At 40.8% G+C, this 17,489-nt stretch overlaps 1 protein-coding gene across 11 annotated transcripts in view; it reads right to left on the reverse strand.

Moving 5' to 3' along the window:
• Positions 1–990: 990 nt before the first annotated feature.
• FHOD3 (formin homology 2 domain containing 3) overlaps positions 991–17,489 on the reverse strand; it is a 619,164-nt gene continuing 602,665 nt past the window's right edge. For all 11 annotated transcript variants that reach the window (XM_074945213.1, XM_074945211.1, XM_074945220.1 and 8 more), the window contains one exon: positions 991–3,157. In XM_074945213.1, coding sequence (XP_074801314.1) covers positions 3,075–3,157 — 83 coding nt within the window. In that variant the 3' untranslated portion in view covers positions 991–3,074. The remainder of the gene's footprint in view (positions 3,158–17,489) is intronic.

Genomic DNA, 17,489 nt, shown 5'->3' on the forward strand with positions numbered 1-17,489 from the left:
TTCAGAGAACTATCCACCATGACTCCAAGATCTCTCTTGAGTGGTAGATCTCTTTCTTGAGTTGTAAAAGCAACAACCACCCAACTTAAGCAAATATTAATCTTGACTCACAATGTTTGTGAAATGAATCACATTTTTGTTGTTAATTTCTAAATCCCTGTTAAATGAGGGGGATCCAAAGGATTTTGGACATGCAAGCTGACTGAGAGACATTTAACTTTAATGACACTTGGGAAATGCCACTAAAATACAGTCCCCAAACACAAGAATTGCTTCCTATTACTGCTGGCAAAACACCATCTACACTTTAGCAATTGTTGCATTCCTCCCTCATTAATGAGAAGTGGAGATTCCCATTGTCCAGGGTGCATATACAGTACAGTACGCAGGGAATTTAAAGTTCAATCCTGCCAAGTAACTGGAATGGGAGTTGAGCACCTTGAAGGAGGCCTTCAGCATCTGGCCAGAGCAGGACTCAGATTCAGATCTGCTTTTAACTAGGACATGAATTGCAATCCAAACTACTCACTCAGACCACACTGACCTCAATAAACCCCCAATACATCCATCTGTGTTTTTTATGCAACCTTGAGCAGAAAGATAAGAAAATATACTGAAAGGCCAAGTGTCGTATCATGTAGAGCAGTGGTTCTCAAAGCCGGTCTGCTGCTTGTTCAGGGAAAGCCCCTGGTGTGCTGGACTGGTTTGTTTACCTGCCGCGTCCGCAGGTTCTGCCTATCGCGGCTCCCACTGGCCGCGGTTCGCTGCTCCAGGCCAATGGGGGCTGCGGGAAGCGGCATGGGCCAAGGGACGTGCTGGCCGCCCTTCCCGCAGCACCTGTTGGCCTGGAGCGGCGAACCGCGGCCAGTGGGAGCCACGATAGGCAGAACCTGTGGACGCGGCAGGTAAACAAACCGGTCCGGTGTGCCAGGGGCTTTCCCTGAACAAGCGGCGGACCGGCTTTGAGAACCACTGATGTAGAGATCCTTTCCAAAACCCTGGTGGCAACACATTGTTTCTTTTAAAATGAATTAATGTGATTAAATAAATTCTGTTTCCTTCAGTTTTCTGACCAATCCTTTCCTCTTTACAGCTTTCAACTCATTCTTTATTCTATGTTTTATTAACTAACCAATGAATGGCTTCTGTCTGCTTCCAAAATTCACTTGTTAAACTAAATTAACTGCCAAATAGCAGGAAAACATGTTCACCAATGTCTGTAAACCCAACGCCATACTGTAACAACCAGGACTCATAGCAGGGACATATATTTACCCATGAACTGGATGGGTCAAGGCCCCAGGCAACTGTCAATAAGGACTGAAATCCAGCAGCTGAGGAAGAGAATTGCACAGATGGGAGTTTTCACAACATATTCCATTTAGTTTGATTCTACTAGGTCATTTATTTCAGTATTGCCTACTGATTGGCTCTCAGATTACTTGGATGCTGTGTTCAACATAGTCTCATATATAGTTGAAATTTTGCCTGTTTGGTGCCTTATCCTTAGCGCTTCCTGTCCTCAAAGTGGAACAGAATGCAGGAGTCAATACACCTTTAATCCCAGCCCGGGGTCACAAAAAAAGCTAATCCATATTGCCTCACAATGCATTCTTCAGTACCATTCCATCTAGATATGCTTTGGTGCAAAATGTTCCCTTTTTTTTGTTGTTACTAAATTGCAGTTCCCATGAAAATGCTTTGGCAGTGGCGAAAGCTGGGTATAAGTGGGTTCACTTCAAATTCACTGAGGCGGATGTACTTCACTTAAAGGCAAATAAGCTGATTAAAGTACATTCTAAAATTCTGTCTGGTTTGGACAGTGGAGTGTGATCCTTTATATGGGGATATACCAGAATAGAACACGCACTTAACCTCAGACATACACTGAAGATGTTTATAGAAGTCAATTACAAACAGTGAGATGAGGAAGAACGAGGAAAAAGCAAATTCCTTGTGTGGGAAGAGGAATGTTCACTGTGGTATCCTCGCTATTTATTTTAATGATGAAAAAGACAAAATACAGAGGAGTTTTAGCAGGGCCATTTCATGTTCAGTTCAATTGGTTTGAAGCTAAATCACCACTAAGCTACATCACAACAGAGAAAAGCAGCATGAAGGGCTCAGGCAGGTGAACGAAACTTCTTGATCTTGGCAGCAGAACCTCTTTATCTAGCATGTAAATTGTTGGCATACGTTTCTGAAATTGTACAAAGACTCAGTATACCTAGAGTTGAATAGTAGGAGGTATTCTGTGCTATCTGTGTGTGTACAATATTAGGTACAGTGTACGTGCATACACACACATGCAGTTCAGAATCCTAAACATTCCACCTGCACTGCAGGGTACTTCCTGCCCTGCAGGGTGAAGTCCATTGAATAACATTGAGTTCCTGTAAAAAGACACTCCTTTCCTGAAGGTCAGGTGGAATTTTAAGGCCCCAGGAGTGAAATCTTTGCCGCTTTGACTTCAGTGGGGCCAGGATTTCACCCCAGGACTATATGTGTATGTTGTACATACACACACATCCATACTGTACATATACATAAGTACACATACATTTTTACATTCTTTGGTGGTGAGATAAAAATAGGGTTGTACAGATTTGTGTATGTCTGTCCAATAAAACAATCTTAGGAAGATCATAGTAACTGTAACAGAAGTGATTTTGCCTCTTTAAGGACTGTTCCTTGCACTGACAAAATGCCATGCTTTACGATTACTAAAACAGGCCACAAGGAAAGCCAACGTAAACATAGCTCACACAATAAAAGATGACTCAGGAGAGTCCCCTAATACTCACATCAATGCATCATGAGAGAACAAGCTATAAGCTTTCACCTAGAAATACTCAAACACTCCTTTTTGTATCTGTCAGGTTTTAGTGCTGAGCTGTGACACACCCTTCTTTAGCCCTTTTTGTTTTTTCTGTTATATATCTTATCAAAATTAAACTAACAGAGGACGGGATGTCAGGAGGAACAGATGAGGCTGGTAGAACAATGCCACACTGAATGGTTGTCAGCCCGTGTATCACCGATGATGGTTTTGCTTGTAGCCACCTCTAAGGATTTCACACCTGCATCTCAGAGGTGCTGATGAGGCCCAGTGCTTTGGCTTCTTCTGGTGTCAGTCCACTCTTTAGTGTTCTTCTTACTGTACAGTCACAAAATCCAAAGGGAAGCAAATAACAGTTAGGAGTGATATACAGGACTATCAGTTGCAATATATATTCTAACACAAAAACAGAATCAAACAAACAGCAGCTATGTCTATAAGGCCTGAGTTTCAGAGCAGCTGAGCACTCTCATCTGGCAACTCAATGGGACCATAAGGTACCCAGCAGCTGTGAAAATCTTTCTATAACATCTATCTTTAGATTCAAAACAAGTCTTTTCAAGTCTTGTTTTCTTAAGTAAAATCCTACAGAACTTAAGGAAATCAACTTTCTTTAGATTTATATAAAATGATTTTTACATTCCACGAAAGGAACTGGCATTCTCATATAGGTTTTTAGAGAACTTTTAATAGAACCCTATTTGTTTTGTCCCTATTAAATTCGATGGGGCTTTTCCATATGGTGTTTTAATTGCTATTTCTCTGATCTTCTAATAACATAAAAGTTAAAAAGAACCAAAAGTAACCACAACATTACAAGTAATCAGAATCCTTATAAATAATGCTTCAAAACCAGATTTCCTTTCCTCTTGTTTTCTGCTGTGCCCCCTTACTCCCCCTCTCCCCCCCCCATGTCTACATCATATATTGTCAGCAATGGTTTATAGCTAATTTACAGGGGTTGAGACCTTGGCTTTTTATTTTTCTCAGAACTGTCGGGAAAATCTGTACTACCACAATAATATAAACAGCAGCACAAATAGGTATAATTTGACACATGAAACTTACATTTTAAATTTATTTCTGCTTCACAGACTCAGGGTTTGTCTACATGGTATGATAATGTGCACCAGTGGGGTGTGAATTCTAAACTGCACCAATATCTCACACATTAACTTGCCTGTGTAGACCTGGCTGATGCGCACTAAAAGTTCCCTACTGGGCATTAACATAGTACTGTTAAACCAGACTGTTATAATGCGCACTAGGGAACTGTTACTGCGTGCCAACAGGGTTTACATAGGCCAGTTAGTGAATAGCATTTTGGTGTGCTTCAGAATTCACACCCCACTGTTGTGCATCAGTGCACCATGTAGACAAGCCCTTAAAGAAGAGTTTGACATTTCTTTTATAGCAAACAGAATCTGTGACTGTGCACTTCCCTAGAATTTTTTTCATTAGGGGCTGCAGGTGAACACACCTTGTTTCAGGGTGGGATGGGGAGGCCTATGGACTGACTGCTCACTCCAATAGTTTGTTGTCTAGGCAGACGTGCAAAATGCAGATTAATGCATTTATTGTACATCCAAAGTCCAAACTATAATTTATGCAGAGCAAAAATATTCAGAGCTCCATAAAAGTGAAGAGAGCCAGTAGGAGACACACAGCTCTGGAGAAAGGAATTACAGAGCATGGTTAAGAACTCCTTGGCTTCCAGCATTGATTTTATGCACCATAATTAAGAGCTCCAATTCACTGGAGAGTCACTCCAAGTTCCTGAAACTGACTGGTATAGACATGGGTCTAGCAGGAGTGAAAGGACTGAATGGATTGTTATGGAAAACAAATAAGAAAGAGGAAAATAATGTCACCATGTCACGAATATGGTGAAAAGCATGACCTACATTTAATAGCAAAATTTCTCTCTTCCGTTTCTGGGACAATTAAGTGAATTGGAAATGTCACACTTACAATTGTTCCTTCACCTCCGAATCCCTCACTTGAGGAGTTCTTCAAGGCTCACTCCTCTCCCCTATATTATTTAACTTCTATACCAAGCCATTGGAAGAATGTGAGGAAATGTTGCACGATACCCATCTCCATATCTCCTTTGCATCAAATATAAATCAGCACAATCTCCCAACTTTATCAATGCTTCGGTAAAATCTGCACTGGATGGAGAGCTCCGGGCTCAAGCTGAACATAGGCAAGACTAAGAAGATGCTGGTAGGAACAGGGAAGTGCTTCAAATAACACGTCCACTATCCAGACCACCTTCCTTACATTATTAAATCAGTCATCACTTGGAGGTCCTTTGGGACTTCTCAGAGTTATTAGATTCCCAACATTCATGACAACAACAACAAAAAAGCTGTGAATTGCCATAATATTTCATCCCTGCCTATCAGAAATGGCCACAATGATCCACACACTTGTGACTTCAAGGCTTGAGTATCAAAACACAATATATCTAAAATGAAACTACACTCCTTTCCCCCTCCCCTGAAAAGCTGCAACTGAAACAAAATACAGCATTATGTCTGCTTGGTAATTACACAGTTGCCATGTATTGTTCACCCCAGTGCTCTGCTCCCTGCTGAATAGATAGTCAAGTTTAAAGTCTTTGTCCTGTTATCTTCAAGGCCCTCCATGAGACTGGCTCTAGCTACCTACAAGGTTATCTTTGCATCTTGTAACCCTGAACTCCAAAACCAGCTACATTCCATTGGAGCAATGAACCTGTTGACCTCTAGAGGGAGGCATATGAGCACAGGAGACAGAACTTTCACAGAAGCTGGACCTAGAATGTGGAACTCACTCCCACAAGAAATAAGACCACACCATACCATTTCCAGAACTTAATGCAAACCTCATTTCTTCGAATTAGCTTTTCCTCAAAAATGTCACCACAGATGCATGCACACACAAACATATCCAAACATAAACAAGAAAAATGTTCTGAACTAAGCAAGCTTTTTTCTTACAAGATGGCAAGGCTGAAGTAAAGACAGAGAGATCAATTGTTATGTCCATTTGGAAATACTTAGTAGACACTCAGACACTGTAATAACGGGCTCATATTCATCCATAAAGAACAGCTAGAATAAACCAAATTCAGTTATGCCTATATAAATCTTTAAAAGTCAGTACAGTTACTATTCCACATACACAACTAGCTAACTGGAAAAAAATTGAAGGGAGAAAAATATGTGGCTTTACCTTAGACTGAACACAAAAACAGAAGATGGTGAAATTCCCATTTCCCCTTTACTTACAGGCCTGCAACTTCACTATGCAAACCAGTGTAAAGGGAATGCCAAAGACAAGTGTAATAATGAATTGGTCTTTAGGGCAATTATATACAGAGTACTTAATAAGGAGTCAGAATACTGTGGAGGAAAAAGCCTATTATGAGAAAATGTGAAAGAGAACCGAGGATGTAACTGTAAGCGAGAATCATTGTTGTGTATCTTAAGATATGCCATGTTCTGAATTCATTGGAGACTCAATTCAAGGACATCATGATTTTGTATATGATCCAAAGTGATGTACAAAATGAATGTAAACTCTTCGAGGCAGGGGCCGTCTTCTATCCTATGACTATATAATGCCTGGCATAAGGGAGCCCCAACCCTTAGTTGGGGACTTTAAGAGCTCAAATAAATAATAATAGTAACATTCATTCAGTACTTGGATACATGTAGAAGTATCTGACCAAAAAAGGTCTTGTAGGGTTCTGTAGGATTTTGCTAAACTACCTCAGGTCTCAGCTATGACACAGAAAGGTAACTTGGATTTAGACATCCCAATGCCTGGACCTTTTAATTTAAGCAGTTAGACAGGAGGAATCAGCTCCAAAGACAGACAGACTTTGATGGATAAGGGTAATAAAATTACATTTTTAAATCTGTAAATCTAATGAAAAGCTCCCCTGTGGAGAGAATCAGGCTCTAAGCAAAGAGATTCAACAGATAAGCCTGCGAGGCAAGCACTGAAAATACTACTTCATGAGGTATTGTGCGCCTACTGGAACACTCAAACTCATTAAGTAGAAGTGTGTCTACTCTGAATTTACATGGCAATTTTCCATGCATTATGGCCTTGCATGCCCATATTGTAGCAGATTTGGAGGGTTTGTTGCTGAACAGAAGAACATGATTTGTTTCTAATGTGCCTAGGGACTGAGAGAGCTTGAGATCCCTTGTGAAGATATGTGCCTTTCAGTGTTAAAGCTTCTAATTACAAATAACCTAGAGCCAGACCTGGCTCTTGTGTGAGTGTGTTGTGGGGACACGGAGCTCAAGGAGGCCTCCCTCACCTTAGTGTGCCCCTTTATGAGTCAGGTGGAATTTAAGCCCTTGCATTTATGGAATAGCAGGGACTGCCTCTTTAAACAGTGCCAGGGGTAAGGAGAGGTGGAAGGGAGGGGACACCACAGTCCTGTCACATTTTCCCTTGGCCCCCTTGTATTGGCCCTTGAAGGCGGCTAAAACAGGGGAAATCTAACTGCACTCTATAAAGGGGTGCAGTAAAATATGCACTTTCCCTATGAACTGGAGGGTGGGTGAATCTCCTTCTGACATGCAATAAAGCAGATGATTCTAGGCCTTTTTCACTTCCAGAGATTGCATTTGGTGGGGATCTCCTACCAGCTTGGGGCAGGAATACAATCCATTAGTAGAAGTGACTTGGAGAGAGGGTTTTTCCTTCCATGTTTTACACTCAGTGCAACATTACACCACTCAAACTAGGTCTTTATTCTTCCCTTTTCACTGAACTCTGTGGCATGTCACTAACTTGACTAGACATAATTTCTTGGCTTGTAAAACTCTTGGCCTGCTGCAGCCCACATTAAATTGAGTTATGGAATGCATTCTGGAGGCAATGACAATAAAAATAAAGCTTTCTAATGACCTTTTGTGCTCTTTAAGCAATCTTTAAAACATTGGCTAAAGAAACATAAAAACATAAAACAGGAAGAAAATTACTTTTACTGTTGTCACAAGAAAGTCCTGCTGAGATCTCATAACCCAGAAACCAAACGTTATTTTTAGGGGGTCAGAGGGGATGATATTCTTTACCAGTCAGGAAATCTAGAACTTAGTTTGATATTCTGGCAGAACGTAGCATGCCTATGATGAACTTGGTGAATTCATCTGAGCACACTGGGTCAAACAACTGAAAAGAGAAGCAGCCCTCACAGAACTGGGAACATTTAACATACAAGAAGACTCCCCAAAGCAGAGCCTTTTCTCAGCACATAATTAATATACACAGGTTTTTTTTTAAAGGGCGGCTAGCCTCCCTGATTTCACTAGAAGTGAGGAGCAGTAAAAAAAGCAAGGTTGGCGCCACATATGGTAACAGTTTCAATGGCTTTTGGCATGTAGGTGTAGACCATTTCCATGCAAGCACCATTTGAATTGCAACAGTATCCCTTTACATAAATATGAGCACTTTGTCCGCTTTGGGGTCGCTTGTATCATGGAAATGGTGTAATTCCCAACAGTATCCTAGCAAACAATGAAAATGAATAAAACTCCAATGGAAGTCTGTGGGCCGATGAAGTAAATGATTATGATAGTTTGTCAGAAAACAAATTTAAGATGCTGTAAATTACCTATGGGGGAAGCAGGGAGGTTAGCAGGAAAAGCAGCCTGTAGGAGGATAGGAGACTAAGCAGTCTTATGAGCCTATTTTATTTTATGTACTTTAGTTGCATTTTGTGCTACATACTCCCGTCCCTACCTCCCATCCAATTCACTCACACCTATTTTATAATCAACTTCTTCTTCCTGTTATGCCATCATCTGGGGTCGGCTCACTGTGCAAGCATGTGTCATCTTCACCTGTCTGAGGTCCACCTGCTTTAACATGTTCTTTGATGCAATCCATCCGTTACTTCCTCAACTTTCCTCAGGGTCTCCTTTCTAGCACCCTCTCCTTCCATGTTATCTTCACCAGGTCCTCTTTGTTCACCCTCTCTGTGTGTCCAAACCAGCTAAGTCACACTTCCTCAATTTTAAAGCCACATTATGGACTTTGACTTCCATCCTAATCTTGAATTTCACAATCTCTCTTTTATTGTGTGTTTTTAGCTGTTGACACTCTGAGTACCTTTCCTAGACTTGAAGAAGAGCTCTGTGTAAGCCTGAAAGCTTGTCTCTGTCACCAATAGAAGTCTCTCTCACCAACAGAATATCAATAAAAGATATTACCTCATCCACTTTGATTCTTTTTTTATTGCGCAAAAATATCCCATCTCAAACATCTGTAGGTGTTGAACATACCATCTCTTTACTCCCCATGCTTCTGAATTATACAGCATTGCGGGGATCACCATTGTTCCAGACAGATGGGCTTTCAATCTCAGTGGCATATGCTTGTCATACACAACCCTAGAGATGTTATTCCACACTCTTCCAGCTCCCACACAGTCCTGAGTGTATCTCACATTAAAGATTGCCATCTTCCATAACCCAGCCGCCAACGTACTTGAACCGGTCCGTCTGGTTTAGTCATAGTCAGTTAATCTCTATCTCCAGTTTCCTTGTGGCACCTCTTCTAACCAACATGACCTCAGTCTTAGTTATGTTCGTTTTCATCCCATGCCATTGTAGCTGGTCATACCACTGGATTACTATTTCCTTTAGGTCTTCTTTTGAGGACACCCTTATTACTATATTGTCTAAATATAGAAGCTAGTGCAGTAAAAGATATTACCCCACCCACCTTGTCTCTCTAATATCCTGGGACCAACATGTCCACAACAACACTGCATATAGCAGCTTCTCACTTTTTCCCACAGGGATCTTCCTGCTAATGTAGTCTATCAAATATGATAAACAGCAGCAGACTGAGGCCTGGCCCTCATGCAATCTGACTTACACTTCAAAGGGGCTTATCTTTTAAAACATGTTCAGATCAGTGTTTAAGTGATTGAGAAAATCCCTTTCCAATCAATGTACACCCAACATATTACAGACACTGCCATTTAAGTCCTCTCTGATTTTACCCCCATCAGTCAGGCTATGGCAGTTTGGTTATGTGAGCTCAATTCAGAAACTCTCTGTGTTCTTCATCCCCTTCCATTGTTCACTTAGATGATATATTTTTCATGTCAATATCTTATAGTCTGCATTAAGCTAAACTTGCATTAAGCGAGGCATATGTCATTGTTGAGCATGAGCAGGGCTAAATTTCCCAAGTGGTGGTGGTGTGTACGGAAATTTTTCCTTATGGGATTTGTGAGTGAATTCCTGGATCTCATCCAGTACCACTTTGAAAATGTGCAGACAACTGAAATATGCAGCATTTTCAGTCAGGGCCAGCATGTCAGAAGTTGTCCCAACCAAATTTCATAGATAGTGCCAGTCTCTCCTAACAAAGAATTCGACTGTTCAGCAATCTCCATTGTAAGACTAGATATTAAATAACATAAAGGGGAAGCCAAAAGTAAAAAAGGATAAAATTTGTCTTTATAAGAGAAAGTTAAGAGATGTGTTTGATCTTTAAGTGGGTTATATTCTAGAGAACAACAATAGGTACATTATTCTGAAGAATTTGGATAAAGGAAAGGATTTTTTGTTTCTACCTAATATTTAACCTATTGTTTTAATTACTAACTAAAAATGGTTTGTATCTCTGGGTACGTTTTTAGGTGTCAGCATCTTCCTCACTAATTAACATGATTTATATAGTGCCCATAGTGAACCAGACTGTTGTATAGACATGGAAGAATACAGCCTCGAAAAGCTTAGAATCTATGGTCCTGAGGCAGGAAAGCATCCCTGTTCAGGACAGCACATGCCTAAACGCTAATCTGAATTGGGGACCATGCCATAAATATTATCGTGTAGTACTGGGAGCATGAATACTGAATGTAATGCTCACAGTAGTAAGCACTACATTTGGTAATATGTATTTGCAAGATTAGACTGTAAATAGCCAATGTGTATATGGGCAAATCAGGTAGGGGATGAAGGGTAGAAAAAGCAAGGGGATTTAGCAGAGGTGTTAGGCATACACCTTGTAAGTTCCATTTTTAAAGCAATTTATCATTTAGTAATAGATGTATTTCACTGAGGCAAGAGCTAGGGCTCGTAGACTTAGAGCTGTGTGTTGAAAAAGGACTAGGAGGAGGAAGAGAAGGGCTATTATCTTTGAGCACATAAGTTCTATGGAATTGGAATCTAAACCTAATAATGTCTGAATCTCTCACCTGGAGTCTTTGTTGGGGAATAAAGAAGATTAAAAAGCAGATCTGTAAACCAAGAAGATAGATTCAAAACAATTGAGATGAAAATGTTTTTTTGTGCATATGCTGATTATTCAGGGTTACTCTGCTTTGAGAAATTCGGATCCAATTACGGGTGAGGTTCCCCCCCTTTGTGCTGTAGGTGGGGTCCCTCCCGGTTATGCTGCCCTGCTTTGAGCCAAAGCAAAATGCAAGGTAACTGCTGTGGGAACTTGTTTTGCATCTCCAAACAGAGACATCCCTCCAGATGCAATCTCAATACTATGAATGTAGTTGGAATTCCTGCCTTCACAAATGATCATGTGAAATTTCTTCAGGGCATTAGAGGGCTCCCTTTGGCAACTATGGCTATCACCTTGCTCTTCAGTAAAGCCATGCATGATCGCACTTTTATTCTTGTACTCTAAACTTCCTTATTATTTCTGGTTCTTAATTGAAGCCCTTTCCTCAAGAACAGTTTGATCGTGAAAGCCAACAACACACTGCTTCTGATTTCTTTACTCAGACGCTGGAAGGAAGACATCTCCTATAAGGAAGGAAGAATGATATAAATACAGGCATATACAGCTGACCTGGTGTAAACCTGAAGTCTTTAATTAAGATGGATAGAAACCAAAGTAAACAAAGTGCATGTTTAAGGCCAGCAGTGCAACCAGACCATATGTTATTTTTCAAATACCCAGAGCGATATCCGTACTCACTATGCCAGGAATTAAAAGAAAAAAAAACCCTTTAAATCTTTAAAATATACTAAAGAGGAAACAAAGGGTAATGTGAGTGAAAAGACTTCTGTCTAGCGGACTGAGAACAAAATAAATAACTGACAACAATGAATCAACTATTTCTATCCCTTGGAAGAGGTAAACTAAAGATGTCAAAATTAACTTTTGTTGTGAATGACTTACATGGTATTACTTTCCATGATTCTGTAGCAAGAGACGACACTGACTTACTTATAACCTGGAACCATAAATAGATCACCTCCCCAGCACTCCTCTACAGAGCTATAATTCTATATGAATTATCCAACATCCCATCACTTAATGTTTGCTATGCACCCTTATCTTGCCAAATCCTAGCTTCCTCCTTTCACCTTCAGCTTGTTCTTGCAATATAACTAATCAGCATCACTCAGTCAAGAAATATAGGACACTCCAGCACCGATTGTCTTTATTTAGCAACACCTGGGAAGTCTCAGCTCATCAGCTATTCTTTGATCCTTCCTTTGTCTGCTTTCTGCACTCATTGGAGACTGTGTATTACACTTATAGTCACAGGGACAAATCAAAAAATTCAGTAACGTTTTGCTTACACTATGGGATCCTGCTGGGAAGAAAATGGCTTCTCTGCTAAAACACACTGTAAAAAACCCCACTACAATACCCTCAGCCTTCAAACTTGCTTTACCTGCCCAAAACTCTGATTACAGTCACACGGCTCCTTTACTGGGTCCCCTCTTGGGAATCTGCCTCATGCCCATGAATTCTAAGTGTACGGCAACAATGAAATTAAAAACCCATGGCTGGCCCGTGCCATCTGACTGGGGCTAAGGGGCTGTTTAACTGCAGTGTAAATGTTCAGGCTTGGGATGGAGCCCAAGCTCTAGGACGCTGCAAGATGGGATGGTCCCAGGCTGGAGCCCGATGCCAAATGTCTACACCGCAATTAATCAGCCGCTTAGACCCAGTCAGATGGCACGGGCCAGTCACGGACGTCTTTGGACTAGTAGAATGTTCTGGAACAAAACATCAAATCCAAAAAGCAAATGATGCAATCTGGGGAAAAGGTCACATGTTCCCTGACCTTGCCAAACAGTAGTGCAGTATACATTTGATGAACTAAAAGCAGATTCTACTTGCCTGGTGTCAGTGCATTTATATTCTATCCTGCTAAATTAGGAGTCAGTTTAGAAGAAACAAAACATATCTTTTTATTATAATATATTTTTTATTACTAGATTTTAAGGCTAGAAGAGTCTGGACATTTATGTGGATAAGAATATTCAGAGCAATCATAATAACTATGCTAAAACTTTTGGAAGGGATAATACATCTCATGCTCAAAACCCTAAATCAATGTCCAACTATTAGAGATCAGGACAAGACCTAATATGCGGAGCAGATTATCGCATATCTGCATATTGTAGAGTTCGTACATCCTCCTCTGAAGCGTTTGGCACTGGCCATTGTCAGAGTCAGGATACAGGACTAAGCGGACCTCAGAAAAGCAATTCCAGAGTCCCTATACTCTAATCTGACCTGCTGTATATCACAGGAGTATTACACCCAGTAATTACTACAATGATACCAATAACTTATGGGCAAACTAGAGCATATTTTTTTGGAAGGCATCAAAAAACTACGACTGATTTCATAAAGAGTCTGTACCATCTACTGAATTCAATCTCCCATCTTCCAGAGTTTTAGCTATTTCATCATTTTATTTTTCATTCAATTAAACTTTTATTAGCTTGATGATGACCCTGTGAAAGTATTAGGTTAAGTATGTTTTGCTACGACAAATAGCATTTGATAATGAATAACATCTATGAAATATTTACTTATTGTAATTGTAATTAATTGCTGCTAAGTGTGCATTAAGTAACCTGATTGATTAAGTTTGCCCTTCCTTCTTTCCAACTCCTTTCTTTTATACTGAACCCAGCAATTGTGGATTTAGTTATAAATTGGAAGCAAAATTGCTTGGGATTTTGGAGTTTATATAGTCTTTTTTTATTGAAAGACATAAAAAGGCATAATTTCCATTAATTCCTGTTTTCAGTCAGGCCATAAATATCTGGATAACAGGCTCTTTTATAGCATTTTGGCACTTTCGTATTTGATCCTGGCCAGAAAAAATAAGTGCACAGACATATGAAAATAAAACATAAAGAAAAAACAATAACTGAGGTGTAAGCTGGTGGAGCTCCCAGCCAGCTCAGAACAAAAATTATACACCTGAGGAGTCAAAAAGTCATCCTACCTTCCAGGGTTTATTTGATTAACAAATGTGTTATTCCAAAATAATACTGCATGAAATCTCAGCCTCTTCAGAGCTGGATCTTCATAGGATTCTTTCCTACATCCTAGATCCCTTTTCTAGCATGCTATTCCTACCTCCTTTATATTCAGGGTGGAGTCTAACAAGAAAGACCTGCACTGGGATATTTCTGTAGTTAAGGCACTGAGATAGGACTCAGGAGATCTGAGTTCAGTTCCCACTTCTTTCATGGACTTGGGCATGTCACTTAATATCTCTGTGCTTCAGTTTCCTGTCTGTAAAATGAGGATAATAAGACTTCCCTATCTCACAAGGATGTTGTAAAGATAAACACATTAATGTTTGTGAGGTGCTCAAATACTATAGCGAGGAGGGTCACAGAACGAATGACACAATGAGAATCTATCAGCATTAGTTAACCGGCAGGGCTTCAAAACCTGATAAAGTAGGGCAGCTCATTATACGTGGTTTTTAAACATCAAAAGTAGTTTGGGTCCAGTGGTTTGATTCATGCTGTAGGCTAAAATTTGAGTCACTTTGATTTGATCCAAACCAGTTTCCCTATCCTAAATCTATAGTAGATTTTAATTTAAATGAGCAAAAAACAACCAACCAACAAAGGTTTTGAAATCAACTTTAAATAAGCATCTAGTTGTGAAACTTCCTGCTTCTGCAATCCTTACTCATGTTACATAGAACTTGATGTAATTACTCATGTGAATAAGTACCCCTCAGAATCAGCAGACTTCAAAAAACTGGGCCCTAAATTAAGGAATACAATACAGACACATGATACAGACGAAGATCCATGTTCAAAAATGGCATTTGTTTGGTTTATTTTTTAAGATTTGTTTCTATGGTGAATTTTCACTGAAAGTCTTTTAGAAAAAGTGTGTTTTACAAGTCTTTGAATGGAATTGTCACTGTTGTTGTTTGAATGGGGAAAATCTAAACTCACAAAAACAGGCCTAGCCAGTAACCTGCCCACCTTTGCCATCTCCATGCTAGATAAACATCAGCATATGCAGAATATGGCTGCTCACCTGCTCCTCAATATAAATATGTGAATCAGTGAGACCATGCTTATGACACCATCTCTTTGCCCACGATACGGACTTTCGTGAGCCAACAAATACACTTTAAGATATTAACACTGATAATGCCAATAATGATGTAATAATCCAGGATTAAGGCTCTAGCAGGTCCCCATTTCACACTGTGTTCCACTAAGGCAATTGAGATCAAGTGGATTTGACTTTGTTTGCTGTCCTGTGGTTCAATTTGTATTTGGGCAGAGCACTTGTAGGGGTCTGCCATAAAACTTCTCTGAAGATGCCTGTCAGAGCCCATCCTTGGCTGCTCACAAAAGTCGCAAAGCATTCCCTGTTTGGCTGGTTTAATCCATTGATGTTTAGATCTTCATTTCCATATACCTTTATGCATGTGTTGGAGTTAGTGTTTGGCTCTTTAGGTGTCTATCGCTGGGCCTGATACATGTTTATTAAATTGGAGCTTAATTTTGATACACTTACTCATGTGGAGTAGTACTTTACTCCTTGAGTAGTCCCACATATTTCAACGGGACTACTCAAGAGCAAGGTGCTACTCCAGCATGAGTAAGAGTACTGCAATCGACAGCTCTGAGGGAATGATTTTATGTGGAGCCTGTTTATTGAGCATTCATCACTGAATCTTTGAAGTAAACAAACATCAAAAGAAGAACAATGAAAGTGCCTTTTCATACCAGCTAAGACGCCTTGATACCTCCAGTACTACTGTATGTATCCACAGCCCTCTTCTTTGGTTCTTCCACCATCGAGTTTTCCCTATTTCTTACATAAAAGTTCTCATCCGATCAATTTTTACCACTAGTTTCAGTGTGCATTCTCAGTGTGCAGAGCAGCAGGAGTGATCATGCAACCTTTTTCTAACACTTGATGCAGTCAACGTTATATTCCTCATTTGGTCATCATGGTGTGACTACCCTATTTACTGCTGGGATATTCAAGTGTGTACCTTCCCTCTTCATTCCCTTTCTTCTCTCTTTCACTCGGTCTCATGACAGTGGAGTGTCAGTCTCCGTGTCCACCTTACACTCATGGGCGGCGGGTATCGTAGGCAAGGGGAGGCTGTGCCTCCCCAAACAGCCTATCGTGGCCCCGCCCCTAGGCCAGCATGCTTCCTGGGGTGACTGGTGCTAGGCCACACTGCCTGCCCGGCTCTCCGGGGCTGGCTGCCCAGAGCCCCGGGGTTGGGGGTGCAGTGACTGCACTGCTTGGCTGCTTGAGCACCAGGGCTGGGGGTGCAGCGGCTGCGCCGCCCAGGAACTGTGGGCGCTGAGGCTGTGGTGCACCGGGGCTGGGGGCTCACCCCCCCACCCCCAGTCATCCGGTGCTGGGGCCAGGGGGCTGCAGTGGGGGGTGCTTTGGGCTCCTGTGGGGGAGGAAGAGGGAGGGGGGCAAGGCCTCGGGCACAAGGGGAGGGGCCGGGGGTTAGCCTCCCCAGGCAGCTGGGTAACTGGCCACCCATGCTTACACTCCAGCCTGGAAGAAAAGCTCTGTGTGGCTCGAAAACTTGCCTCGTTCACCAACAGAAGTTGGTCTAATAAAAGTTATTACCTCATCTACCTTGTCTCTCATCTTATGCTTGTCTTTCATCTAATTCCTTCTCTACCAAAATACCTCCATTCCTTCCTCTAGTTTTCTTAAATCTCAATGACCCCTTTTCATTCTGCAACTTCTATTTTTTATTCCTTACAACCCAGTGCTTCAAAGTCTGCAATAACAGTTTTCTGCAAATTGCTAAAACTAACTCTGTTTTCCTCCTTAATAACTGGACTGTGTTCACTGGAATTTGGACTACTGCATACAGTGGTTCTAAAACGTCACCATTTCCAGTTTTCCCTCATATTCACTGTTTGTTATGGTATCATTTCTGAAGTTCATCCCATACATAGGGGAGAACCAGACAATCACAATTATATTATTTTCTATTTTCTTGCTAGGTTGGACAGCTCTAAATAATGTTATAAAAACCTTTCACACAGAAAGCTTCTGTCAAGTCTAAAACAATGGAAATAGCACATGTCCAACCCTCAGTTTTTATTTAATGCTTGTGAAACATGCTGAATTGAGAACCCTAGAGATAGGAGTCTTTATTTAAATGCAGAACAGACACATTAGAGAAAGGAACAGTGCAAGCTTCCTGTGGCAATGTGCCTCAACCCTGACTTTGGGTTCTGTGGCTCATTAAATCCTTGGGCTTTCTGTTAAGACTTCCAATGAGAGTGTCAGATTGTGAGGTTGTTTTCTCACATGTTCTCCAGTCCCATACATATGTCATATAGGCCACTGAACAACCATCACATGGTAATGACATTGAGTTGTCATTGGA

The sequence above is a fragment of the Natator depressus genome, chromosome 2, assembly GCF_965152275.1.
Source record: "Natator depressus isolate rNatDep1 chromosome 2, rNatDep2.hap1, whole genome shotgun sequence".
NCBI lineage: Eukaryota > Metazoa > Chordata > Testudines > Cheloniidae > Natator > Natator depressus.